At 37.1% G+C, this 27,947-nt stretch overlaps 1 protein-coding gene across 1 annotated transcript in view; it reads left to right on the top strand.

Moving 5' to 3' along the window:
- The window catches only part of Ttn (titin), a 271,496-nt gene that overhangs the window by 113,078 nt on the left and 130,471 nt on the right, over positions 1–27,947 (top strand). The window contains exons 116-156 of the mRNA XM_051184409.1: positions 576–662; positions 896–976; positions 1,969–2,052; positions 2,407–2,496; positions 3,987–4,070; positions 4,290–4,370; positions 4,512–4,589; positions 4,755–4,829; positions 5,085–5,186; positions 5,614–5,715; positions 7,670–7,750; positions 7,932–8,009; positions 8,231–8,314; positions 8,453–8,536; positions 8,869–8,952; positions 9,223–9,306; positions 9,976–10,056; positions 10,324–10,542; positions 11,290–11,364; positions 11,552–11,626; positions 11,848–11,940; positions 12,570–12,647; positions 12,862–13,020; positions 13,311–13,406; positions 13,568–13,645; positions 14,108–14,191; positions 14,455–14,538; positions 14,720–14,803; positions 14,986–15,288; positions 16,775–16,849; positions 17,014–17,097; positions 17,546–17,620; positions 18,290–18,360; positions 18,424–18,442; positions 19,003–19,080; positions 19,996–20,064; positions 20,252–20,335; positions 20,437–20,736; positions 21,460–21,540; positions 22,275–22,352; positions 27,551–27,574. Of these exons, the coding sequence (XP_051040366.1) occupies positions 576–662; positions 896–976; positions 1,969–2,052; positions 2,407–2,496; positions 3,987–4,070; positions 4,290–4,370; positions 4,512–4,589; positions 4,755–4,829; positions 5,085–5,186; positions 5,614–5,715; positions 7,670–7,750; positions 7,932–8,009; positions 8,231–8,314; positions 8,453–8,536; positions 8,869–8,952; positions 9,223–9,306; positions 9,976–10,056; positions 10,324–10,542; positions 11,290–11,364; positions 11,552–11,626; positions 11,848–11,940; positions 12,570–12,647; positions 12,862–13,020; positions 13,311–13,406; positions 13,568–13,645; positions 14,108–14,191; positions 14,455–14,538; positions 14,720–14,803; positions 14,986–15,288; positions 16,775–16,849; positions 17,014–17,097; positions 17,546–17,620; positions 18,290–18,360; positions 18,424–18,442; positions 19,003–19,080; positions 19,996–20,064; positions 20,252–20,335; positions 20,437–20,736; positions 21,460–21,540; positions 22,275–22,352; positions 27,551–27,574 (3,906 nt within the window). The remainder of the gene's footprint in view (positions 1–575; positions 663–895; positions 977–1,968; positions 2,053–2,406; positions 2,497–3,986; positions 4,071–4,289; positions 4,371–4,511; positions 4,590–4,754; positions 4,830–5,084; positions 5,187–5,613; positions 5,716–7,669; positions 7,751–7,931; positions 8,010–8,230; positions 8,315–8,452; positions 8,537–8,868; positions 8,953–9,222; positions 9,307–9,975; positions 10,057–10,323; positions 10,543–11,289; positions 11,365–11,551; positions 11,627–11,847; positions 11,941–12,569; positions 12,648–12,861; positions 13,021–13,310; positions 13,407–13,567; positions 13,646–14,107; positions 14,192–14,454; positions 14,539–14,719; positions 14,804–14,985; positions 15,289–16,774; positions 16,850–17,013; positions 17,098–17,545; positions 17,621–18,289; positions 18,361–18,423; positions 18,443–19,002; positions 19,081–19,995; positions 20,065–20,251; positions 20,336–20,436; positions 20,737–21,459; positions 21,541–22,274; positions 22,353–27,550; positions 27,575–27,947) is intronic.

Below are 27,947 nucleotides of genomic sequence, written 5' to 3' on the forward strand. Positions count from 1 at the left end.
ACATCTTGATTTAAACCACAAGCTCAAATTATTGTAACCTATGTATATGGATATATGAATATACATTGCTAAATAACTCAAAAGCACCACAAAAACAGCACATTTTAAATAGCAGACATTTTATGTTGGGTTATACCTATGTATAATTCAATAACTTAATTTTTGCTTTTAGTCTTGCTTAGAAATTACTTCTTTTAAAATTTAAGGAAGGTTTTGTGTTTAATGAGTAATCTTCTAACATCATCATGCAGTGTATTGCATTGCATATAGTATTTCCTATCCTCTAATTTATATGAATTGATCCTAATAGATTTGGGAAAATAGTGCTTTGTGTGTGAAGAAGTTGTGTCTATTCGATTTTCATGTAATAGTACTTGATACAAGACTGCATGAGTTGTTTGTCCAGAGAGATCAAAACATGATTTGTTTTCTTCTTGAAACTGAATGAATTAATCTATCATACTAACCCCCTCAACTGGTATGAAAAGATTTACATGTCTTGTTCCAGCTACATGTCTCATCTAATGTCCCATCCTAGACATAGAAATACTAACGTAGCAATGCTCTTTCTAAAGTGCCAGCAGTGCATACGAAGAAAATGGTAATCTCTGAAGAAAAGATGTTCTTTGCTTCTCATACAGAGGAGGAGGTGTCAGTCACAGGTATATGGCATCTTTGAACTTTAAAGCTCAAGACATAGAATTTTATAGCCTTTTTATCCCTTCTTGCCTAATGTGTGGTGCTGTGGACATTTCTGTCTCTTTGCATTTCCCTGTCATTATTTTCCTTTCATGTCTGTCAGCTTTAACTTTTTTGTCTTGGTATTCTTAGTAAATTACATTTGCCATCCACAATATGATCTATCAGTAATTAAGATGTGTATTTTTTTTTAAAGTCCCTGAGGTACACAAGAAAACTGTCACTGAAGAGAAAATTCACGTTGCAGTTTCCAAAAAGATCGAACCACCTCCCAAAGGTATCAATAAATTCATTCCATGTTTAAAATATTTTCAGGAAAAATTCATAGTCGGTATCTATGCTGATATCAAGTATCAGAATTAGTCACACAGTTGACAGACCTAGTGTCTGTGTGAACAAAAAAGTCGCTGCAGGAAGGACTGGAAAGACCACAGTAAAGCGTGGGCATGAAATGCATGAGGCTCCATTCCTTGTCTTTGGACACTTACATTCTAGTGGCATTTGTATTTGACATAAGATGTGATGAAGCCCCCCCCATACCAGCTCACCAAAGCCTTCTTTCAAAGGTGAAGAAGCTTCTTAGTTAGGAGTTTAATATACCAGAAGTATTAAAAACCAAGTTTTGTAAACTTGCAATTTAATTAAATTATATTAGAAATTCTTTGATACTTGAAACATGCTTCTTTTTTTCTGCATTTACCACTTTTCTTTCTGGCCAACTCTTCCAAACTCAGAACTGGAGAGTATCAGTTACAACAATAGCCAGAGTATCAACATTCACCCCACCACTGAGATCAAAAGATACAGTAACCACTCGGTAAGGTAGCGAATTACCTTACATATTAAGACCTGGTATGGAAAGAATGAAGGAAAGAAGGAAGGGAGGGAGGGAGGGAAAGAAAGAGGAAGGGATGGATAATACTCTAGACTCTACACCAAGGGTCCATCCTTTTTCCCAAAGCAACTTTAAGAATAAAAATATTTAATATCACCTAATGCTGTTGTACTCATGCAACTGATTTTAAATGAAGCAAGAGTTCCTCCATCTATTTCCGAGAAAGTAGAAACTCCTGCCATTGAAAGTGACAAATAAATTGTCCCTTTTCTACTTACCATTCAGCTATCTTCACATATCTCAGTTTCCAATCCATAGTATTTTTTGTATCCAACTGGCATAAAGTGGGTTATCTGCTCTTGACTCCTATATTATAAAAATGTACTTCTTGTCAAAATGAGCAGTTTCTTGAACATAGTACATTTCTCTTAAAGTCCCTGAACCACCTAAAAAGCCAGTCTCAGAAGAAGTGGTTCCTGTTCCCGTTCCTAAGAAGGTAGAACCCCCAGCAGCCAAAGGTAGAATAACATTTCTTGGGTTCTGTCATCTTGGATCTTGGTGGGGGGGGGCTGTGTATTAACCAAGTGTTATCAGTAAACAATCTTTCATATGCTTAATTCTCTATCATTTTGTTTAATTTGTGGCAACACATGTTAGTAACAGTTTCAGATGCCAGACCATTCTAACTGCCTCGTGTCACATGTGTGATGTCTACCTGGTATTGACGTACTAAGCCACAAGTATAGCGTACTAAATTACTTTTTTAATTCTTAAGCTCTTAATGAGGCTTTCTGCTTTACTATCATCTTAAATGTCTCAGAAGGAGACTATAGCATTCGACAGACAGCATTTCAACAATCTTATCTTTAAAGTTCCTGAGGTTCCCAAGAAACCTGTGCCAGAGGAGAAAAAGCCAGTTCCTCCTATTCCCAAGAAGAAAGAACCAGCTGCCCCTCCCAAAGGTACGCCAAACTGCCTGTGGAGATAGCCATCACCCCAGGGGCCAGCCCTGATCTGCTTAGGCTTCCTCTGTACCATGTTGTCCTTGACTCTTGCCTCTTTGGCATGTTCCTCATATTTAAAACATGTGTCACCTTTAGGGATATACTCTTGTTATATATTATTTATGCTTCTGAACATTCCTAAAGCAATGCCAAAAAAGTGTTATTAAAAGAAGTAACTATGTCAAACTGCTACCTTAAATTTTGAATATCATCCTTAGTGAGGATTTGTATGGGAATATTTATAGGACAAAGCATGTCTCTTTCACTCCTGCAAGTGACTTCTTCGTTAAGATATTGTTGTGTGTTGGTGATGAGGAGACTGCATGGAAGCAATGCCAACTGGAGAGGGTTGCAGAAGTGAGAGCCACTTAGATTCAGATGAATCCAATGTGCTTTGTGCTGCTTAAAAGCCCAAGATGGCAAGTCTTCAGTAGGACAGATTTTTGACATTGATATTCCCTGTACGTCTTGAAATCAATTGAATATACTGTAAACATTTGGGAGTGCGTTCCACATGACAGAATTTCTAACAGAAAACACCTGTGCATACATATACATTTTATGACATAGAGGTCCCCAAATCCATTGGCACACTGTCCGACTAAAAGACCTGTTGCAGATGGTTTCCCATGTCTTGATTATACTTTAGGCAACCAGAAATGAAAACTCAGAATGCAGTCAGCAATAGAAGGTTACTTGGATATGAGTATTCTACAGAAGTGTAGTCTTAGTTCAAAAGGTCAGAAAGCATCATGATTTATCCCCCTTTCAAAACAAAATATAAAGAGACTTTTTTTATACAGTCTATCCACACTCTACATTATTGGTAAAATCCCTGGTTGTTTTTTTTTTTTTTTTTTTTTTTTTTTTTTTATCAGATTACACCAAGGCAGATAAAAAAGAAACTAAGTCAGTTAAAAATGCTGGCCTCGACTGAGGTCACTACTCAGAACTCATGTATCTATATTTAAACTCTTAAAAAATGCCATGGTGGAATACTCATGTAACCACAGCATTGGGGAGTTGAGGGAGTAGAGACAATTGCCATTCCTTGGGACTCACTAATCAGTGAGTCTCTAGCCTACTTGGTAAGGTCCAGGATGTTGAGGGACTCTGTCTTGAAAAAAAAAAAAAGAAAAGAAAAGAAAAGAAAAAGTGAGTGCATAACACCTGAGAAGTAATACCCAAGGTTATTCCCCCCCCCACACACACACACCATACTATATAAGAATGAATTCTATACACATTTTGGTTACATAACACATTTTAGTCATTTAAATGCTTCTAAAACATTGTATATGACAGTAACTATCCATGACTTTGAAATGGGATCTCTCTGCATTGTTCCAATGCAGCCTAATGTGCTGTGTGTCCTTCGGGGATATGCCTATATCCATTCATGGAAACAAAACATGCCCGTACTGACCTGCTGTTTTAAAACTTTTAAGTCCCAGAAGCCCCAAAGAAACCTACTCCTGAAGAAAAGATTCCTGTTCCAGTGCCAAAGAAGAAGGAAGCCCCTCCAGCTAAAGGTAGGGTAACTTGCCTAGTAAAGATGCCCCATTTTATGTCTCCAGTGCAAAACAGTTTGTGTTCGTCTGTTAACTGAGTTTGTGTTATTCAAAGTGGATGTTTTATGGTTGGTGACAATGCCACAGAAGTTTCTGTCTGCCTGTCTAGTCTCTTTCAAAATCATGATATATTAGCTACTTTGAAAAATATAAATCCAACTCTACAACTGTCTTTTCAAGTTCCTGAAGCACAGAAGAAAATTATCACCGAAGAAAAAATAACTATCATTACTCAAAGAGAGGAATCCCCACCAGCAGCAGGTACCCATCTCTATAAAATAACCACACCTTTCCTTCAGGCTTCTTTAATCGCATGTCTTCATTTATGCGACTGCCTCTTCTGTGTGCACTTGCCTTTATAAGATTTAAAAATGTAAAAATGTATATATATTATCCTTCAAGTGCCAGAAATACCAAAGAAAAAAGTTCCTGAAGAAAAAAGACCTGTTCCTCAGAAAGAAGAAGCTCCCCCACCAAAAGGTATTGTCAGGCCTTCTTACAAAACTATCTCTTACAGGGTTACGTTGCAAGGCAAAGATGACTTGTGAGCTTTGTGGTGTGGGCAGTGCAGCATGGGTGGGTGTGCTTGTGCTGGGCTTCAGTGGGAGATCATCAGAGCTCTAAATGTGCCTAATGTTTCTAAAGTGCCACCTCCACCTAAGAAACCTGTCCCTGAGGAGATTGTCCCAGCTCCCATCCCTAAGAAAGCTCCTCCCCGAGGTAGGATTGCTGTCAGTCTTCTAAAGATCTCTTCTCCTGTGTGAGTTCTTGCTCTGTTAGTTGAGTCTGTTCCTGTGGTTCCCCTCTTTGTCTTGCTTCTGAGGGACTTTTGTGTGTGTATTCTTGGGGTGTGTAATCTCTTTGTCCACTTTGCTAATGGGAGCGGTGTACTGCAAGACGCCTCCAAACTCTAGGAAGAAAGGGAACTGGTGTAATTCTTGACTTTTAAACTTCCACACTGATGCTTTCTTAAAGCTGAAGTTTCTAAGAAAACTGTTGTGGAGGAGAAAAGATTCGCTGCTGAAGAAAAACTATCGGTGGCAGTTCCTCAGAGAGTGGAAGTCATGCGGCATGAAGGTATAACCAGAAGGAGGAAGGCTGTGTCTCAGTGCTCTCTCTTTAGGATGTAAATGTTTCCATCGAAATCTGTTTTTAGCTTGTGTTGGTGTTGGAATGCATCTGTCTGCTGTAGCCTTTTGGAACTATTCTTTTTCATCTACCTTGATCTTGAGTCACTCTTACTTAGAAAGCAAATAAGGTGTCAAAAAAGAAATCACTTTGACTTTGGACATAATTCAAGGCATAATTATGCAGGGCATAATTCAAGTATCTTTCTCAGTCTTGGGCTTCAGCCTCCTCTTGTCTTTTATGTCTCCCTCTTGTGGTTAGAAAGTCCCATGTCCTAAGAAAATGGGAAAATCTTCATCTATCTGAAATAAGCACAAAGCCACTGCATGTAGTCAAGCACACCGAGTTTAAACCTTATCTTTTAACCTGTCTACAGAGGAGGAGTGGTCCTACTCAGAAGAAGAGGAACGAGTATCTTTCTCAGTGTATAGGGAAGAGGAAAGGGAAGAGGAGGAAGCAGAGATCACCGAATATGAAGGTAAGTGACAGAAACAAGTGAGGGATGATTGCTAGCGGGCTAATGAAGCTTATCCAGAAGGAAGACACAGATTCCTCTATGGGCTTAGTAGATGTTCCCTTTAAATCAGAATGCAAGATTCAAGAGCATTCATTACACAAGAAAGTAAACACCCTAGGAAGTTCTCTTCCATCTCTTCTTTGGCTATTCAGAGGAAACAGCTCTGTAGTTACAGCTAAGTAAAGGCAGGCAGGCATCCTCGCATGGCTTCCACCTTTATGAGGCAGGACTTGGCTTCAGTGTGGGAAGCTGACAGACTTGACCTTGGTTATCTGATATATAAATGGTGTTTCTCAAAGTGTGTGTTCTGTAACACACAAACAAGAGTGTCATCCTGTACATATCTTATGTATGCACACACATGCATGCCTGATATAAAAGTTCTATTAAATATCCCTACAAGGACTGACTCATTTGATGTTTTCTACTTTGCTTTAGTCTATTTATTTAAAAATGCAAAGGATGATCCATTAAATGAGCTGTCTGGATCCTAATTTCACTCTTTAAAAAGAAACAAGAAAATATATGATATATATTACCTTCCAGAAGTCAAAGGCTATATTTGACTTTGTCCAAAACAGTGAATAGAAAGAACTTCCCCTCAAATCCACATATAGAAAAAAAAAAAAAAAAAAAACATGTACTAACTGTCATCAGGCAGACTTGTCAAGATTTCCCAACAGCTATAATGACAACTGCTTTTAATGATTGAAACAGTAAACTTCATTTTGTTGTGATTCCCATTGGGAAAAATTAAGCACTACTGGGTTTCCTACTAAAATCCCACACTCTAACTGATGCTGTATATCCAACAGAACATTCCTAAGTAGGGACAGGTGGCACTGTTTTAAAGGTAATGGCATTTGTTACCAGCTTGACTCCCTCCCTAATGTTAAGGAGATTATCATCAGCAACTTAGTTGTTCTCAAGCACATGTCTGGCTAATCAAAGGTGATTCTTCATACTTCCTTTCTCCACTTGGAAGAAAACTCCACATAAAATCCAGTGTTTACAAACCAACTAGAATGGCTTAGAATGCAACTTGGTGGGCATGACTCCCAAACAAACCTACCCATTCAGCTGTATTTCATGGAATAGACCACAGTGGTAGGCTTAGTCAGGACTCTGATGAGTTTGAAGAGTCCATCCTTCTTAGAAATGTTGGGAGACCCAACAAAACATACATATGGAACATTCTCATCTCATAGCCCTGGGTCAATTTTCAGTTCTTGATACAGTATGATACATAAACTTCTTCAGTTCTCCAAACCTGAAGTCATGGATAGTCAGATGCTCAGTGATTCTTGTGTCTGCATTGAGCTGAAAAGATGGGTGGGCCTTTAGGCTTCTTTTCATTTTAGGCATGGCATGTATTTTTAATTAGCCCTTTCTATACTGTAATAAACTTTACACACATGGGTCAAACCTCACACAAAGTCTCTTGGCTCTTCTACTACAGCTACCCCACAAAACTGGGGAGCAGGGCATGAACTATCTTACTTTTACTCTTGTTTATGTTTCTGTTTTTCTGCCTTCAAACCTAGAGTGTTAAATTACTTTTTGGAAATCTAGCTTCAAACCCTTGTGCTCCTGTTAGTTTAGTCACTGGAACTTTTGTTTGTTTGTTTGTTTGTTTCTTTTTTGTCATGCTCATGTCCTGTTATTTCTGTGAATTTTAGTCTTACTGTCTTTATGAAATACACTAAATTAGTGAAGCCAATACTCTTTATTAAGGCCTATGCTCTGGCTCAAATATTCTTTGGATATTTTAAGTGGAAACAATAGAGGATTCAGCAGATGCTAAAGTTTGGCAATGTTGATTACTTTTTTGAAGTGAAAAATTACAATTAAAATTAAACATGAAAAAAATTCTCTACAATTTTTCTTTTTTGAAATTAATGTCCTGTCCCTAAAGTGATGGAGGAGCCTGAGGAATATGTTGTGGAAGAAAAGCTTCACTTTATCTCTAAGAAAGTGGAAGTTGAACCAGCCAAAGGTAGACCACCTCAATTTTATCCCTATATAGTTTTGTTCCATCCCATTCTTTATGCTCTTATATCTAATTTAACATCCATATTAGAAATATTGATAAATAGCATGACTAATAAAAAAGTTCCTTGCATATGTATTGAAAAATCAATACATTTTCTACAAGTTTATTTTATAATCTTTTCAAGTGACTGAGAAGCATGAAAAGAAAATTATAACCAAACCAAAAGTTCCTGCTAAAATTGAGGAGCCTCCAACTGCTAAAGGTATGGTTTGTCTCACATAAGTGCAATACTATCTGCCTTAACACATACAATAATACCTTTATTCATCACTAAGGTTTTGTCAGAATTTGTCTGCAAACACTTTGTTAGTACAGTCATTAATGTTGGTGTATGTGTGATCTTTACAAAGGAGGAGGTATGCCCTTCCCCAATAATGCTACTTCCTAACAGAATTCAAACTAATATTCTTAATCTTTCCCAAGTTCCCGTACCACCAAAGAAAATTGTACCAGAGAAGAAAGTTCCTGCACCAGCTCCTAAAAAGGAGAAGGAGATGCCAGCCAAAGGTATATTGAGGTTCATTTTTCTACTGAGTGATACCTCACTCCTTATCTTCTTAAATTGATGCATCCTTCAACTCTTGATCACATTGGCAAGAAATTAAGTGTGCATATGTTTGATTCCATTGCCTGATATTTTCAAAGCCCCTGAAGAACCAAAGAAACCAGTTCCAGAAAGGAAAGTTCCTGCAGAAGTGGTGGAGATAGAAGAACCTCCCCCAACCAAAGGTAAATGAATGACATCCATAAAAGGAAAAGAAACAAAACAAAAACAACATAGAGTGTTATCTTTTTTTCTTCTTTGGCTACTTTCCATTGGTCATAATTTTTCTATGTAGAGTGTTAGTACTGTCTGTGATAGTGGTGTGTTATGGCTTTTAGGAGTATTACTTGTTGTGATGTTTAGTTGTGTGTGTCTTATAAATTCTTCTGTTCTAAAATCAACAGTACTTTCTGGCGAGTACATATGTGCATGTGAGAGTGTGTGTGTGTGTGTGTGTGTGTGTGTGTGTATTCTACTCAAAATGTTACAATGTGTAATCCTAAAATTATCTTTCAAGTGACAGAGAGGCACATGAAAATTACTCAGGAAGAAAAAGTTCTTGTGGCTGTAACTAAAAAAGCGGAGCCTTCAAGAGCGAGAGGTACAGCAGCCTTTCCATATGTCAGTGTGAAGGATGCATTGGTAAAATGGTAGAACTCTCGCCTCTCAGATGCCAGAGCTGCCTTGTTCCACTCTTTTCTTAAGTACACTGGTTGTGGGACACAGGGAAGGGTGGTCATTGTCTTCCTTTAAAATGCTGTGGGACATCCGAAGTTCAGAAGGTGTCAAGTCTTTTATGTCTGAGTGGTTTGTACTTTCTGGGGTCTGAATGAACATAAATGGTTCTTTAAAGTGAAATCTCTCTTTAAAGTGCCAGAGGAACCTAAGGAAGTTGTTCCTGAAGAAAAGTTCCCCAAACTCAAACCCCGGAGAGAGGCAGAGCCACCAGCTAAAGGTATAATGACTCTTTAAAGGGATAGAAATAAACTTTTAGATACTGAAAAGAGTGGAGTAGAATTGGCATCATTAGGGAAACTGATTTAAATGGATATTGAAAGTAAAATAAGTAAGCTTCTCCTTATCATTGCAAAACTAAACATTCTGATTCTAGAAAGTACCTTTTCCCTACCCTGCCCCCAAATATGCATAGTTTATATTAAAATGTATTCATTGTAGTATGTCTGTTCCATATATTAAACTCATCTGTCTAGATGTCTGTTTTATGTGGTAACTGTTGCTGAATGTTTTAATATTCTGCTTTGTCCCAAAGGAACATTGTGGGCAGGGAATAGAATTAAGGTGAAGATATTGTTTGTAAAACTGAAGCTTCTTTAAGGTCATACCTAGTCTTATAGTCACTGTTGCAGCTCATCTCTCTTGTGCTCTTACAAATGCACCTGATTGTTTAGCATCTTGAAACATTAAGAGGCCTGGGGAAAGTATTCACATTTATATGGAACAATGCTGACTTTCAGGCCCACTGATTTTTTTTCCCTTGCAATTATAGCAAGAGTTTATAGACCTTCGTGTTTGGTTTTGTTCTTGGATTTTTCATGCAAAAGTTCTTTTAACACAGTTATTTCCATATTCTTCGGATTTACTGTCAACAATTATTCTTTTAAAGTGACTGAAGTCAGGAAAAGAGCTGTTAAAGAAGAAAAGGTATCCATCGAAGTTCCAAAGAGAGAACCCCGACCCACTAAAGGTACATTGTGCTTTGCTTCAATACAAAGCAGATAGCCATGTGTCTCTTTGTCTGCTAGTTGCCAATTTATCCCCTCTGCTTTCCATGCTTACTGAACATTTGACAGCACAATTAGTCAGTGTATATATCATGATAATTTTACCATCAAAAGATAATCAAGGTCACCCATAGCCAGTGTGGGAGACAGTCATAAAGGGATGACATCAAAATACATTGTCCCTAAATTGGCCTCAAATAAAATGTTGCCTGGTATCAATACTATTCCAGAAGTAACAGTAACAGAAGAGAAGAAATGGTCTTATACCCGAGAAGAAGAAACTGTCTCAGAACACCGGGAAGAGGAGTATGAGGATTATGAAGACTATGAGGAGTATAAGGAATTCGAGGACTATGAACCCACAGAAGAATATGACCAGTATGAAGAATACGCAGAACGTGAGCTTGAACAATATGAGGAGTATAAAGAGCATGAAGAACATGTCCCAGGTATGACAGAACCGTGGGCCACGTTAAGTGTGCATAGATCCCATGAGGATAGGATGGAGGTTGAGGTGAAGGAATTTTGTGTCATTTAGTAAATTCAATATTTTCAATCACTCCAGGAGTGGGAAAATAGCTTCATAAAACCATGGTTATTGTTGGGTTTCACTACTAACAACATCAAATCTGACACTGGCTGCTTTTTTTAGTAAAGACAATACATTGTTTTTAACCTAATGAAGAAAAATGTGTGTGCACATATAGCTCTGATTCTAGCCACTGTAAAATCATTAATACACACACACATACACGCACGCACACACACACACACACACACACACACACACACACACATTATGACCAGAAATTTGAAATGAATCCATTGGATCCATATCATTTCACGTCTTCAGGTTTTCCTTTGTTTCTTTGAGATGATTCTGCACACTTTCGCTGATGGTATTAAACACCAGTGGCTCAGATAGAAAAGTCTGAGTCACAAATTGCCTATCTGAAAGAAAATGGGAATTTCTGGTAGTTCTCGTGGCCTAATTGAAGTGAATGGCAATGAGGAAAGGAAACATAAGCTTGCTTAGTATCTCACAGCCTGTTCTATTTGGACCTCTAATTCTAGAGATCGTGATTATACTGTGAACATAAAAGATCCATTACTCCAATTAATTGATTGCATTTAAGGATTATTTTTGAAATGTGCCCTACAGTCTAACAGTAAATACTTTGTATGTGCTTTTAAAGAACCCAAGAAGCCTATTCCAGCAAAACCTGCCCAAGAGCCAGTGCCTGCCAAACCTAAGGCCCCACCACCAAAAGGTAGAGTGAGAACATTACCAGTTACAGAACTTCTTGTTTTCTCTGTCTGTCCACTGTGGACATGCATTGAAGTGGATGTGTATAAATTGTGTGTTGTTATGTTGTGTGTTATATTTCTTAATAATGTGTTCTCACACTCAAACATCAAGCTCTGGTTTGTAAATCTCTTACTATTGGTCTTTTAAAGTGCTGAAGAAAGCTGTTCCTGAAGAAAAAGCTCCCCTGCTTATTCAAAAGAAACTCAAACCTCTACCACCCAAAGGTACATGATAGAGCAGTAACTGTCCCAAGCAATATTGTCACCTCTGTTCTGTAACCATGTCGACCTAGGCTCACCACAGTGTCTGCAAGTCTTTGCTGTTACTGAGTATATTGTCTGGTTCCATTTCTTATGTGCCAAGTCTTTGTGCTTTGTTGATGTTTATATTCTATGATATTCATGAAATTCATTGTAATATTCTTCCATAATTAATATCTTTAAAGCTCCCGAAGAACCAAAGAAAGTTGTTGAAGAAAAAATACAAATTTCAATTACCAAACGTGAAAAGCAGCAGGTGACTGAACCAGCTGCCAAAGGTATAACCACCTCTTCCCAGGCCTTTTGCCTGTCTCGTGTTAGCTGTCTCCAGTGTTACCTCTAAGATTATTTCACAACGTGTCTACAGCCTTGTATATAGGGGCTCATTGCCCCATAACTATAACATTATCAAATAGAAAACTTTTATGTAAATGCAGTGGCCATTTAGCACATAGCTAATATAGTCAAATTGATATAACATGGTATTATTCACTGAAAATTGGTAACTATTTATTCTAAAATCATTTTGAAGAACTTTTTGAAAAGCCAACATCCAGGTTTTCTTTGTTTAAAATAAGCAACTTCCTTGCAATCTTACAACGCATGTTAATCCAGAAGTAAATTTGGCCATTTTAGGAAGTCTCCTGTAAGCAGAAGCATATAAGAAAAACATCATTTCCAATAGAGCTCTACTACTGCAAGCTCGCCTGAGTACTTCTGTGGGTTTACTTTGCTGCAAGATTCAGAATCCTTTCCACCAAAACAAAACAAAACAACAACAAAAAAAAAAAAAAAACATATTTTATTAGAGAGTTCAAAATTATTCTGTTTAAAGTGCAAGAAAGCTAGAAATGGTTAAAACGGCCTGTTTCTGACTCTAAAACTCCCTTATACTTCATATTTCAAGTGCCCCTGAAGCCCAAGAGAGTTGTCCCAGAGGCAAAAGTACCTGCTCCTAAAAAGGAAATGGCAGCAGCTGTTAGAGGTACCTAATATTGCTCGTTCTAGTGTGCTGGTCATCTTGTTGCTGGCGAATTCATGTTTTCAATCACTCCAGGAGTGCATGCATGAAGTTATTCTGTGGGAAAGATAAAGCTTACCCTTTTCTTTTGTTATAAGTGGGTCTGTACTCTTACAGTGTCCTTATTTTATTGAGCAATTTGGAAAATGTCCGACTTAAGGATACTATCTTTATAAAGTGCCAGGGGTGCCTAAAACACGAAAAGCAGAAGAGGTTGTTGCCTATAAAGAGGAAGTGGAAACCCATGAAGAATACATTGTAGAGGAAGAGGAGGAGTATGTTCATGAAGAGGAGTACATCCATGAAGAAGAATACATCCATGAAGAGGAATACATCCATGAAGAGGAGTATGTTCATGAAGAGGAGGATGTCCGTGAAGAGGAATACATCCGTGAAGAGGGAGAGTACCTTCATGAAGAGGAGGAGCTCACAGTCGCAGAAGAAGTCAAAGGTAGATGAGGGCTCCTACAAATAGAAAGGAAACAGAAAATTGGAGTTTGGGTGTCTGGCTTAGTCAGATTCTGGAGGGAGGGTTGTTGATGTGTTGATGGGTTGAGATGCTGAGGTGTGATACTTGTGAGTGCTTTTCACATTTTGTATCTTCTACGATGTTTGCAAATCTTATTGCTATCTTTAAAGTGCCTGAGGTACCCAAGAAACCTGTTCCAGAACAGAAAAAACCTGTTCCTGTTCCCAAAAAGAAGGAAGTGCCACCAGAAAAAGGTATACACCACTCATATGCTATGCACATAGATTGCATCTGTCTTCAGACAGTTACCTCTTCTGGCTACAACAACCCGTGTGTGCTGCTAAAACATTACATATGCTTTATGTGGATGTTGTTCCTCATGGTCAGAACTTAACTATAAACAATGCCTTTAAAGTGCCTGAGATTCCCAAGAAACCAGAGGAAAAAGTTCCTGTGCCTGTTCCTAAAAAGGAGAAGGCTCCACCTGCCAAAGGTACAGCTCTTACTGCAGCCATCTACCTATGTAGTATAACTTGGGGTGAGCCATAGACATCCCTGCTCCATAGCAATGCTAATGACATTAGCACCAGAACAAGAACCACTCTGGTCACAGAAGCTAATTGCCATATATTCATCTCTGAATGTGGCCATTGAAGCATGCTTCTGCTTAATACTTGCGCCTTCTTCAGTGGAGACATCTTAGTGAAAAATGAACTCACACTATTAAAATGGCCAACACCGACTACCAAGCCTTTTGTGCTGTCTTGTCACAGGTCTGTGTTTATTTGGTGGTTTTTATTGTAACTCTCCTGCATGTCTAACATCTTGTTTTGTGGTTGTTATTAGTTTAAGTGAAATTGTTGACACATCTGTGATAATTCAATTGTCCCTAAATCACTAGACTCCTCTGTGATTGGGGACTATGTGACATTGACCCTATTTACTATCTTTTAAGTTCCGGAAGTGCCCAAGAAGCCTGTACCAGAGGAAAAACCACCGGCACCTGTTTCCAAAAAAGTGGAAGCACCTCCAGCCAAAGGTATATGAACTTACAGGGCACTTGATTTTAGATGTGTAGGAGAATAAAACGTACAATTGGTTTGATAATATGTTATTTAGGTGATATTAAACACCACTTTAATATCATCTCTTTACAAACGCAGACTTTTGGTTTTAAATGAAATGTTGCTTGGGGTTGCTTTGGTATGGTTTTATTGCCTTATCTTAATCTTTTCCAGACTATACTTGGAGTCAACATTTTTTGTATTGTATAAAAACTTTCCCTAAATCATTTCTTTAAAGTGCCAGAAGTGCCCAAGAAGCCTGTGCCTGAGAAGAAGGTGCCAGCACCTGCCGCTAAGAAAGTAGAGGCGCCACCTGCAAAAGGTACTTACTATTTCATCATTTATATATAAGGGGAGAGATCTCACATTAGTATTCACTCATAGGAAAATGTCCCTGTACTAACTACATTTGTGAAATTGTTTACATTTGTGAGATTATCATATCTGTGGCTATAAAACACTGTCAAGGGACACATTCTTAAAGACAAATGGTATCTTTTAAGTGCCAGAGGTACCCAAGAAGACCATCCCAGAAGAAAAGAAACCACCAGCTGTTCTGAAAAAAATGGAAGCTCCACCCCCTAAAGGTACATTAATCTTGGGTAGCACCAGGTCACAAAAGGGGTGTAATGAGTGTTCTTCAGCCTCACTAATCATACTTGAGTGACACTGTGTATGTGATCAAAGAATATGTGCTTTCATGTTATCTTCAATCATGAATATTTTACATAAACATGGAGTCTGTATGATTGAATAAATATCTTTAAAGTGCCAAAGAAACGGGAAGTTGTCTCAGTTCCTGTGGCTCTACCTCGGGAAGAAGAAGCTCCATTTGAGGAAGAGATTTCTCCTGAAGAGGAAATTCCTCCAGAAGAAGAGGAAGTTCTACCTGAGGAAGAGGAAGTTCCACCAGAGGAAGAGGAAGTTCTACCAGAGGAAGAAGAAGTTCTACCTGGGGAAGAAGAAGTTCTACCTGAGGAAGAGGAAGTTCCACCTGAGAAAGAGGAAATTCTACCCAAGGAAGAGGAAGCTCTTCCAGAAATTAAACCTAAGGTGCCAAGACCTGCACCAGGTACAGAAGTTCTTGGAATCAAGACCTTTTTATGTTGACTTCTGCCTTCCCATTTTACAGTCATCTTGAATGTTATGTATGATACTTTACTAGATTGTCATCATAGCCTTAGAAAACATCCTAGTCACGCCTTCATCTTATCTACCACAACCTTCTTTCTATGTCCATTGTAAATTATCTGCATGTCTTAATTCTATTTAATGTTTGTTTGTGGTCCTATCCTCGTATGTCTTATAAATCCGATATTGTATGTGGTTCTTAATGTCTTTAAATGAAATGTTTTTAAGTGCCAAAGAAAACTGTACCTGAGAAGAAAGTCCCTGTTTCTGTTCCTAAAAAAGTGGAGCCTTCACCACCTCCCAAAGGTATACCCTCCCAGAGTGATCACAAGGCCTGTATCTTAGCTCTATCAGTGAACACACAGCCCTTACTGTAGCTTTATCAGATGAATCTCAGAAAAAAAAATACACGTATGAAATGGACAGCCAAATTTACTTCTAAAACTGACCAGGACACTGATAGCCATTTCTTTCTATTAGATGTTTTCATATAGTATTTTTTTACATGAAAGATTAAAGGTAGAACTATCATAATACTACAAAATGTCTATTTTACTTGCTATAATTTTATTAAGCCATACAGTTTCATATAGATTTTCTGAACATCTAAATTATTTATAAGAAAAATTTTACCTAAAAATACATAAATTCATGTTGATAAATTTCATCCTTCACTCATTTGTGATGAGGGCCTTTGAGATACCAGGTTGAAAAGAAAAAAATCATGTATTCATCAAAACACTGAGTAATAGTTTATGTCAAGCCACTGACTATTTATGTCAAAACATTGAGTAATAGTTTATATATCTTTCATAACAGATATATAAGTGGAAGGAAGCACAACAAGTTTTTATTTTAACCTTGATTTTGAACTTTGCTGTTCTTCTCTGAAAGAGTCATCTAGCCAATCTGAGCCTTAGTTTGCTCTTTCATAAAAGAGAGATAATTAACAAATACCAGTGGGCTCTAATATTATTGTAAAACTAAAAAAATAATAGAAGGTATATTGCTATATCATTGAATGAGAAATGTAATATTTAAATTCATAGATCAGGTGCAGTACCTAGGAAGTATATACATACCTTAAAGTGCAATAATATCTCCCAAAAAAAGCCATAGTGGTGAAATTTTAAATAAGTGTAATGTTTCTACTGAGCTGTGTAGTCACATGATATTTTCAGATAATTATTAACTAAGTTCTTAGTGAAATTTCAAGTCAATGAAATTACATCATCTGGCCTCAGATAAGCAGCCATTTGCTGATCCCTCGCCCTGAAAATCCCAGTTATCTCCTGATAGGCTACAGCTTGCTTTCCATCCCTCTTCTGAGTGAATGTTGCATGGCTATCTCCCTGTGTGTATAAACTTCTTGGTTTCTCTCTCGTTCTTCAAAAATGCATTCTTATCATGAAATGGTATCTTTAAAGTGCCTGAGATCAAGAAGAAAGCACCAGAGAAGAAAGTAGTTGTTCCCAAGAAAGAGGAGGCTCCTCCCACCAAAGGTATATCACTTCTGATGTTCTTGCATTCCCAAGCACATCAGACCTTCTTTCCTTCACACACCAAGTTAAAATGCCCCATTTGGCATTTGTGAATGTAACTTCTGTTATCATTGTGCACATTATCCTTGTGTTTGTGAGACTGAAATTTCAAAATATCTTTAAAGTTCCTGTGGTGCCTAAGAAACCTGAACCAGAAAAGAAGTTGACTCCTCCCAGCCTTAAGAAAGCAGTGGCTCCTCCTGCCAAAGGTACATGATCATCGGCTATACCATTGTTGACCTGAAGAGTCATCTACATAGGATGTTCAGCATATATGTTTGCATTCTGTAGTCTGTCGCTGACATTTGTCACTGTGCCTCTGTTGTGCTCATGTCGGTGTTCTATCCATTGTGTGAGTATATTATTTTTTTGCCTCTTATGTTATTTCTGAAAATTAAAATGACAAATGTTATACATCTTTAAAGAGCCAGGAGTGACCAAGTACTTGCAATTCTTCCTTTACAAAAAAGGAGAGAATCAAGCCACAGAAGATGGTCTCATGATGTCACAAGCCTCTTCATTTGCTTCTTAACTAACTGTGTCTCCTTCTGTGTGCTGTGCTGTTTAACTTCTTGGGTTAAAAATGTCAATTTGGTCTTTAAGTATCTTTTTTAGCTCTTGGGTTTTAAGTGCCTAAAACAATAAATGTCTTTTAAGTTCCTGAGGTACCTAAGAAGGTGGAAGAAAGACGGATCGTACCCCCTAAAGAAGAGGAAGTTCCTCCAGCTGAAGGTAGATGACTTCCTAAGAAAGCAGCATTTCTAAGCATCCTTGTCTTATCATCATCTCCTATTTGGAGGAGATAATGTACATTTCAGTCAAGAAAAAATAGACTTTCTAGCTCTAACAGAATGTAATACTTGCCTAGAAGGAATTGGGCATGTCAACTCAATTCCAGTTGATTTTCATTCTTGCATGTTTTAGCCTGTTTATTTGTGACATATTTCATTGAAAAATTGAAATAGACCCACTAACTTCTTTATTCCTCTCTCATTCACTAATCCTGTGAAATGTCAGTGTTTTGTCTTTTTGTGTAAACACCATGGGAACTGTGTCACCTAATGTCTTCAGTAGTAGTGATGAAATAAGCTTTTCCAGAACAATCTCAGATAAACCTGAGTAACTGGTGAAGAAAATCAGACTCTTCTAATCCTAAGTAATCGCTTGACTCTAAAATATCTTTCCACCTCACTAAACAATAATAATCCCAATTAAATCCTCTAGGGTCCTTACCCCTTCTAATATCAGAATGGGCCTAACATATTTTAAAGACTCGGCAGGTTTTTTTTCCAGATTAGTGAGTGTTCATAACCATTTAGAAGGCTGAGTGGTTTGTCAATAAGTTTAATCTAACATTCAAAAGACTTTAAAAAAAATAACTTAAAAATAATCTGTTTCAAGTGTATGAGGAAGCTGAAGAACTCACTCCAGAAGAGATCCCAGAAGAACCACCTAGTGTAGAGGAAGAGGAGGTGGTGGAGGAGGAAGAGGAGGTGGTGGAGGAGGAAGAGGAGGTGGTGGAGGAGGAAGAGGAGGTGGTGGTGCCCCCTAGAGGTATAGCCACTTTCATGGGTTATACATTCCAAATCCTTGCTGTTTCAAAACTCTGAGCTGTCAAAACCTAATCGTCAGCCATGTACTTTTCTTGTATCATACCAATGAGGCCTGAAGAGTAGTCATTCCCAGTAGCTGAAACCTTGTTGCCCTGTCCTTTCCCTAATTCTTCCTCCTTAGCTGCTCTGACTATAAGTGAGGGAAATTGTTTTGTTTTGTTTCTGATATTACACTTGAATCCTTCCTCCTAGAGTACAATCCTCAATTCTGCTTTCAGTTTGAATGCTGAACAACAAGCTGTTTGTAGGGTGAAAGCAGTTGCTTTTGAGAAGTTCTGAAGTCATTATTGAGTACTTTACAATCTTTGCATAGTTGTTGTCATGGTTAATCTTAGGGTCTCTAAGAGTCCTGCCCTGTGGGTGGTATTATTGTTTAGGTTGCTAATATCTTCCTAAAGTAAGCCAATGTTTTGTGTTGTTTTCTTTATATTTTGATAATTGGGTGTTGTTTTGTGCATTGCATGTGATTTTTTTTCACTGTGTCCATAAATATCTTTTAAGCACCTGAAGTGGTTAAGAAGGAAGTGCCTGCAGTGCCCACTCCTGTCCCTAAGAAACCAGAGGCGCCCCCCACTAAAGGTATAGCAAACCCCAGTGAATTCTGTAACCCCTATCTACCCCAGTGATCTTCTTTCTTAAAAAAACACTTTGGCTTCTTGCAATTCTTCCTTGAAGTAATTGTCATAGCAAACTAACTAATGACAAGTAAAAATATCATTCATCATTTCCTATAGTATCAAATGGTAAGCAATATATCCATGTGTGGACACCATGTGGATTATTTTAGAAGTCTCTAACTTTACATAGCTGGAAATTTTGATGCCTTATCATGACCTCTCTATATTCAAGAAAATAACAATTAATCCTTTCTATCCTCACTGTATTCTTAGACTTCATTCCATTATATAATAAAATTTCATTATTATAATATTATTCTCTATATATATTATTTTAGACAGAAGATAATCTATTCAGATAATTGGATAATAACTTTAAAAATCCTCAAGTCATTTTATCATACTTTAATGCGGAAATTTGAAGTTATAAAATCATCCTTTTCCATTGCCTCTTAGTTCAATCAATGTTCCAGACAACATCTTTAGCAATTATGGTATAGCAATCACTACAACAGGCTTCTCAGCAAGTGAAATAGTGTTCAGCAGTTCCTAAGGTCTGGGTCAGCATCCATATTATCTAGGCTCATTTAGGATGATAATCAGGGTGTAAAAGAATTTTTTTAATCAAATTAAAAATAGTAAAATTAAGTCCAGTGTTGGTACATCTGCTGTTTTAAAAATACTGAAGCTTGTTAGTGGGCAAGGATATAGATAAGAATATAGATAGCACAAGTGACTTTTGGGGTAGTATCCCTATTGCCTGTAAAATAGTCATCCAATAGCACAGCTCAACTTCTTCAATGCATTGATGATTTAACTTGTTTCTGATGTGTTATTGAGCATTGTCATCTAACTAAGGCACCTAATATCTTTAAAGTGCCAAAGAAAATTCCTGAAGAGAAAGCTCCTGCTCCAGTCCGGAGAAAAGAGGAACCCCCAGCCAAAGGTACACTTTCTCTTTTAAACCCAAACTCTTTTGGCCATTCTTCATTAAACGGTCCATGTTTCATGTCCATGTGTCTTATTTTTGATGTCCAATGTCCAAGCTTACTCTTGGTGGTCTTAAATATTATAACTATAAAACTCTGTCTTTAAAGTGCCCGAAGTACCAAAGAAAGTTCTGGAAAAGAAAGTCCCAGAAAAGAAAGTTCCAGAAAAGAAAATCCCAGAAAAGAAAGTCCCTGTGCCCAAAAAGGAAGCTGTTCCCCCTACTAAAGGTATTTTTAGAAAAGTCTTTGCTCTTCTTGTCCTTTCATGGAAGTCTTCTTTTAGTCATTTTTCTTACACCTTAAATCTCTTAAAGTAGATGCTCTTTCAGGGAGAGCTATCTTTGAAGAAAAAATATCAGTTGCCTACCAGCAAGAGGAGATAGTCCAAGAAAGCATAGAGCTAGAACTCGTGGAAGCAAAAGTAGAAGAGGCCTTTGAAGAAGAAGAATTCCACGAGGTCAAGGAGTACTTCGAAGAAGAAGAGTTCCACGAGGTGGAGGAATTCATTAGGGTGGAAGCACGCAGGTTCCAAGAAGAACACAAAGTTGAAGAAGTCCACAGGGTCATTGAGTTTTTAGAGGCTGAAGAAGTGGAAGTACATGAAAAGCCCAAAATTCCACCTAAAAAAGGTATAGGGGATTCTGCAGAGAATGCAGCTTGTTTTGTCTTTCTCTTACCAACTTTGTTTTCAAAGTACCATGCATGTTCAGTTCAGACCATTAGTCCCATGAACTATTTTAAGCATGAATTTAAACTGTTCAATTCAGAAGCTGATAAGGTGTGGAGATTAACCACACAGAGTAGTTAATTTTCACAGACATGAGAATTAACATTGGAAACTAACATAGCTCCATGTTCCATACATCACTGTATGAATATGTGAATTCTTTCTATAGTCTAGCAAGCATTACATGATTATCACAGGTACCAACATAATAGGTACACTTCTCAGTTCACTGAGGAATTCATATTCTCATCAGAGCAATTGGCATTAGAATTACCTATGCACTAGTAATTATTTATTGTAAGTTTTGCCATTTAAGTAAATGAAGCATTGGTCATGGTACCCAAATTCTAATATATTCTAAGGATAAAACATAGTGTACATACATAGTCTACAGTGCTACTACAGACCATGCATAAATAGATGTGTATATAATAAAATGATGTATGTAGTTTTATATAGCAATTAATTGTATACTTTATAGACTCATAACTTCCTTGAAGCAGGCATAGTATAAATTCAAAACAATATAAACTCTTATAAGCCCTCATTGTACAACTTTAATGTAAGTAGTGCTTCATAGTATCTAATGAGCCTATTCTAAAGTAAAACACTGATATCTTTGAAGGACCTGAGGTATCTGAGAAGGTCATCCCTCCAAAAAAACCACCCTTCAAAGTTGTTCCTCGAAAAGAGCCACCAGCTAAAGGTATTTCATGGCACAACAATACTCACATAACTGGTCAGTTGCTCCTTGGTTGCTTTACAAGTTTGTGTTCCATTTGTCGTTTTGCTTCTGTGTTTTGTGTTCGGTGAATGTCAAAATAATTAATATATTTAAAGTGAACAAAACCCAAAGACAGGTCTACAAACATAGATGTACTTATTATCCTAAAACGTCAAACCCAAACACCTACTGACTAAAGTATAAACTTGGGCATTCTTTGGTGCTCTTTACTTATGTGTTACTAATATTCTTATTGCTAGACCTCCATTTACCTATTTGTTATTAATAGCATTAAGCTGTTAGTTATAAGTACATCATGTATATGTGGCAGTGCCCCTCCTTTATTCATTTCCACCAGCCTCTTTACAGTAATGCATAATTTGAGGTTATATCTTTAAAGTCAAGGAGTATATAAGAAAGCTACCACCAAAGAGAAAGTTGCTGTTATCCTGCCAGAACGAGAAGAAAGAGCAGCCGATGCATTACCAGTTGCTCATGTCAAGTTTTTGTTGCTCTAACTCAGGGAGTTCCGTGGGCTTTTGTGATAATACTTGTGAAAAGTCAGCTCTGTAAGTGCTGTCTTGTGTGTGCTAAAACAATGTCTCTGTTTTATAATGTGGCTCTGTTCAGCTTTCATTATGTATCTCTTACATTCTGCCTTGAAGATGCCTTTGAGTGTTTCAAAATAAAGGAAATTATCCCTGTTGTCTTTAAAGTGCCTGAGGAGACCAAGAAAATGGTGGTTGAAGAAAAAGTCCGTGTTCCTGAAGAACCCAAGGCTCCACCACTTAAAGGTACTTGCTGTTTCCCACCAGCAGCAGATCTCTATGAATCACTTTCCACAAGGGAGAGAAAGACCACTTTTCCCAAGGACAACAAGATGGCTGCAAATGACAGAAAGTGCAGTTTATATACCATCCTACAAACTTTCCTTTTTGACTATCCTCTAAAAACATTCAAGGCCTAAAGGTCTTTCTTATTTTGGCCTTCTTACTATTCAGCAATTAAACAACATTGGTACCTCAGCTTTTCTTCCCTATGGAGTTGACATTGGAATCTCTGCCTCATGGCATGAGAAATAAGTGCTAAATAACAAGAGAAAATACTACTGACCCCCCCCCAAGAATGAGGTGTCTCTAATAAGAGTCATCAACAAGGCAGTTGAGAGATAGAGTGCATTGACTTAATATTTTGGACATCCTACTTTAATTGATCCCTCCCTTTTACTCTTGATATTTTATACTTTATGTTGACAATCTTGAAAATAAGACAAATAAATATCTTTAAAGCACATGAAGTACCAAAGAAAATCGCTCCAGAAGAAAAAGTCCGTGAAGCTGTTCCTAAAAAGCCTGAAGTTCCACCACCTAAAGGTACACATTGATGCTAACCCCAATGTACAATGACTCTGGTAATGTAGAGTGAAATCAAATCTTTGTGATTTAAATTTTTATATTCTTAATATCCTATACATGTTATTAATAGTAATTAGTACACTAATATCTTTAAAGTGCCTGATGTGCCTAAGAAAATTATTCAAGAAGAAAAATTACCCATTGTCCTTCCTGAAGACACAGAGATATACAGTGAGTGCAGACAAGCTGGTGGCTGTTCTTTATTTTCATCTGTGTTCTGAATCCACTCTGTTTAAAATGCAAATATACTAATATCATATAAAAGCCATGCATGCTAAAAATGTTGACTAAAATTAAGTCATCTGAATGTCCATTAGACTTAGAGAAGTTACTTTTCTTCATCGATTTAAGAGCTAATCTATCCTATGCTTATAACATTATCCAGCATTAGGAAAGTCATTTGTCCTGTTGAATTTTCTAACCTGTTCTGTATACAAACATCTCTTCACCTTGAAGCAATTTGTATTTCTCAGACCATGAGAAAACCTAATTTAACTCCATAATAATCATAATTGGATTTTGTAAAAATCAAAATAGTTCAATATTATTGTTTAACTCTTCATGATAATAAATAAATTCATTTGGACAATGTTGCACAAATGATTACAAATTTAAAAGACCACTAAATACCTACGAGAATTAGAAAGGCCTTTTTTCTTTCCTAAATTAGTAGTAAGAGAACTTAAATAGTGAAGTGTTCTGAGGAATTGTAAAAATGCTAACAGTCAATATAATCTTTCATTTTATTTTCAATTTAGAAAACTAATGATTAATATTTATCTTACAGTAGTTTGGGATTAATGTATATGATTACTTCCTGCCACCTGTCCTACCCTTAAAACTGGTTATTGATATCAGATAGCATTCCTATCTAAAGGCTGGAGAAATCATTTATTCTCTTCATAAACTTCTTTTTCTCCAGATATTTCATCACTTTCATTCCCCTTCAAGTATTCTACCACTGAGCTGTAGCCTCATATCTTTTCTTTTTGGCTTCTAATCTCTAAATTGTTTTCATATATATACTATACTATGATGCCATAAATTAAATTTGATTTTAAAATATAAATAGGTATTGCATAGAAATGGAAAGGATACATGGCTCCAGTAGGTTAAATATAGAGAGTGGATTTTCCATATTCAACTCAACATCACATGAATTAAAAATGACACCAATATGACATTACCAATAGCTTTCCTCAAGTAAAATGAAAAAAAAATTATATGATCCCTGTCTGGTAAATTCCTCAATTTTGTTATCATAATCATGAAGAAATTCTGAGCATCCTTCATCCTAAAACTGGGAAAGAGGCTCATTTCTACTCAATTCATGCTTATTGCTAATTTGTGTCTGTGTACCACAGTGAATTGGGGTGATGAATGTATGCAATGTGTCATGTATTTCTTAATACTGTCTTCCATCTATCCTGAAATACTTGTAGTTACATTCATACTAATATCTTTAAAGTTTATGAAGCATCTGAGGAAACGGTCATAGAAGAAGAGCATGTGACGCATCCTCAGAAGGCAAGACTCAAAGTGGCAAAAGGTATCTAGCACCACCAACTCCATATGAATGGAATTTATCTGGGGGCTCTCTTCAGAAACATAATACTTTTCTTCACAAGTCATAATACAACTGTACTCATATCTTTTAAGCACCTGCACCACCTCAAACAGTTGTTACAGAAGAGAAAACATTTGTGACCATTCGTAAAAAGAGGGAAACCCTGGCACTTAAAGGTATATTTCAACTGCTTCAAAATATAGATGATTACCTTTAGCTTTAAGATTCCCAAACTGCATGCTATATAATTCACTGGGGTTCTTTATTTCTAATTATAAACTTACTAATATCTTTAAAGAACCTGATATAACCCGAGAAGAGTTTCCAGAGCTGAAGTCACGTGAGGCTGTTCTTGAAATTCCTGAACCTCCCCAAGCTAAAGGTACACATTCTTGTCATGAGCCTCTAAACATGGAAATCTCTCATCTTGTGTTGGTCACGTGTTCAGTGTTTTACGTGTGTTGTCCCAACCTCCCAAATACTAATATCTTTAAAGCATCTTTCAAAAATGCCCAAGACAAGAAACTGTCTTGACTTGCCCCAAACAAGTCAAGAGCCAGCCTCACAGTGTACAAAGACTGACTTTTAGGAAGAAAATAAAAATTCTATCTTAGTTTGTTTTATACCTAGCTTTCTTTGTGCACCATGCCATTGCTTTTTGCCTTTTCTCAATTATATTTTCTTAAAAACTAATATCTTTAAAGATCTTGAAATCATCAAAGATGTGCTTCCAGAGAAACAAACCTCTGCAACCAAAAGAAGAAAAATGCTGCTGCCAACAGGTACAAGCCACGAGAAAATCAAGTTACTTACCTCAACTGTAGTTGTGGATAACATCTGTGAACATACTAATCTCTCCAAAACCCCAGTGGTTGCCAAAGAAATGGATCCCCAAAGGATATACTTAACCAACCAAATATGTACAGCAAACCATTTAGAAGGCACCTTAAACTCACACATATGAAAGAATTTATAGTTTATCTATAAGAACTGCAGAGAACACATGAAATGTTTGATGTTCAAATATGACTTAGAGCATGTTCTTTAATGGAAAATGGCTATTACTTTAAAATAATAATAATAAAAGCCAGACTAGCTAAAAACACCAGGAAACCTTTATGACAGGTACAACTCTATAACTGGATTGAGCTAGCTTAACACACACCCCGCTGAAGCAGTGATTAGTGACATAAGGTGACAGGTTCTCAATTAGTCATGTACCACATGACAGTAATTTCTTGGAATTAATGCTTTCCTACTAAACTCATGCACAAAACAAGCATATGAACATAAAACTGACTTCAAGTAAGATTTGAATGTCTATAGAAAATCATAACTTGATGTGAAGTTGATTTACCTGTAATACCATCTTATAGCCAAAGCTAATTCATTCTAGTTCTCTACTGAATTCTCTAATGGTATTCTCTACTGAATACTTGCTTGCCCCTCCAATGGCCTGTATTTTTTGAGCATTGTTTTTTTCCACTTTATTTTTAGATAAATCAAAATTCAGGAAGTTTAAAAAGTTTTCAGGGTCACAACATCTTCATGTTAAAAATATAACATGATATTCTATAATTTAAGAAATATCAAAATAATTTGACTTTTTTTTCTGTCTAGAATCTTTTTGCTTGTCCACTCAATGTCACTTTTGAGTAGGTGGTAGGGAGCTGGGAAGTAGTAAATAGAAGGGACAAGACATAGTTCCTCTCCTCAGGAGTCCACACCTCCTCAGAAATCACTTTGGTTCACTTTATGAGATTAATGTTCCTACTAACCCTTCTAACCTCTGGCTCTACTACTAATATCTTCAAAGCACCAGAAGCTATGGAAGAAACGCCTCCCAAAATGGACACCTTTGAAGATACACCTGTGGAGCCAGAAACGCGACTCGTCCAAGGTACATGTCACAGATGAACATAAATGAAAGAAGAAATTATCTTCCCTCAACTCTTAAAACTTGTCTTTCTAATACTTTTCCTAACTCTTAGATGTAAATATACTAATATCTTTTAAGTCACCTGAAGTTCCAGTGTGTTCCATCTGGAAAGTATTTGTGGCCATTTTGCTAAGACAAAAATCCCATGACAAAAGCATTTGCCTGAAAAATAAAATTTTGTTTCAGTTTCCATGGGGAATTTCAGGATACCCTTACCCCATGCAGATGCCAAAATTTGTGGGTGCTCAAGTTCCTTACATAAAACAAGATCAAGTTTGCATATAACCAAAGTAATGTTGGCAATCCCTTTTGAGCACCTGCAAATCACTTATGGCCTAATAGAATGTAAATAGTGTATAAATAGTCTCATATTGTGTTGTTTGGGAACTGCTGACAATGACATATGTACACATTCAGTGCAGATAGTTTTTCTCCCTGTTGTTGAATGTAGGAAGTAGAAGACTGGCAATCCTATACAATGACTTCTTAAGAACCACACAAGTCCCTGTATACTACTTTATTGGTAGGGGAGGGAGAATAGGAAGAGAAATAATTTCTAAAACGCTACAAGCTATTTCACTGTGGCTACTGCTCATATTAATCATTTTAACTCTGAAACATGGAATATTAATATCTTTTAAGAACCTGAAGCCCCTCCTGAAGTTGATGCTGCCAAGAGAGTCCCTTCAAAAACCAGAGAAGCCCCCTCAGTTACAGGTACAAGTTGCCAAGCCCACAGGCTTAGTAGTTTTTGAACATACTTTCTTCTTGCTGATGATTTTTCACAACACTGAATGAAAAACACTAATTTCTTGAAGTGCTGGACACTTACGAAGAAGCCACTCTTGAAAAGAAAACACTTCGGATTTCTCGCAAAAAGCCTGAGCCTCCTTCAGATGAAGGTATATGCGGCTGGAAGTGTAAACAGGGGGGAGATGTCTTCTGCTGTCTATATGTGTTTTCTATGTTGGGTGATTCCTTTGGCTCCTAAATTTCCAAGTATTAATATCTTTAAAGTGCCTGAAGCGTCCAGAGAAGTTGTGGCCAAAAAGAAAGTGCACCCTCCCCAAGTGCCTGAAGTTGTACCTGTGAAAGGTACATGCTTGACCATCTCTTTCTATGGGAGGGCGAAGGGGAAGACAGCAAGACTTGTGAGCATTGCTTTGACTCAGTGTACACTGACTAAATGTCTTCAAAGAATCTGAAGTGGTCCCACAAAAGAAAGTCACTAATTCCAAGTCTAAGGTGGCACCCATTAGAAATACTTGTTAGCCCTGACTAGGTTCAAGAGGAGAAAAGAAAGTTCATTTATTTTTTTTTTAAATAATGTTCTGTGTGTCTACTGGTCTTTGTACTTTCTACCTATAAAATATACTAATCTCTTTGAAGTGCCCGGGACTCCTAAAGAGGTTGTCTTGGAAAGGAAAGTGCTTGTGGAACAACCTGAAAAGCCTGAGGCCCCACCTGT

This window comes from Phodopus roborovskii, unplaced genomic scaffold, assembly GCF_943737965.1.
Source record: "Phodopus roborovskii unplaced genomic scaffold, PHOROB, whole genome shotgun sequence".
NCBI classification, from domain to species: Eukaryota; Metazoa; Chordata; class Mammalia; order Rodentia; family Cricetidae; genus Phodopus; species Phodopus roborovskii.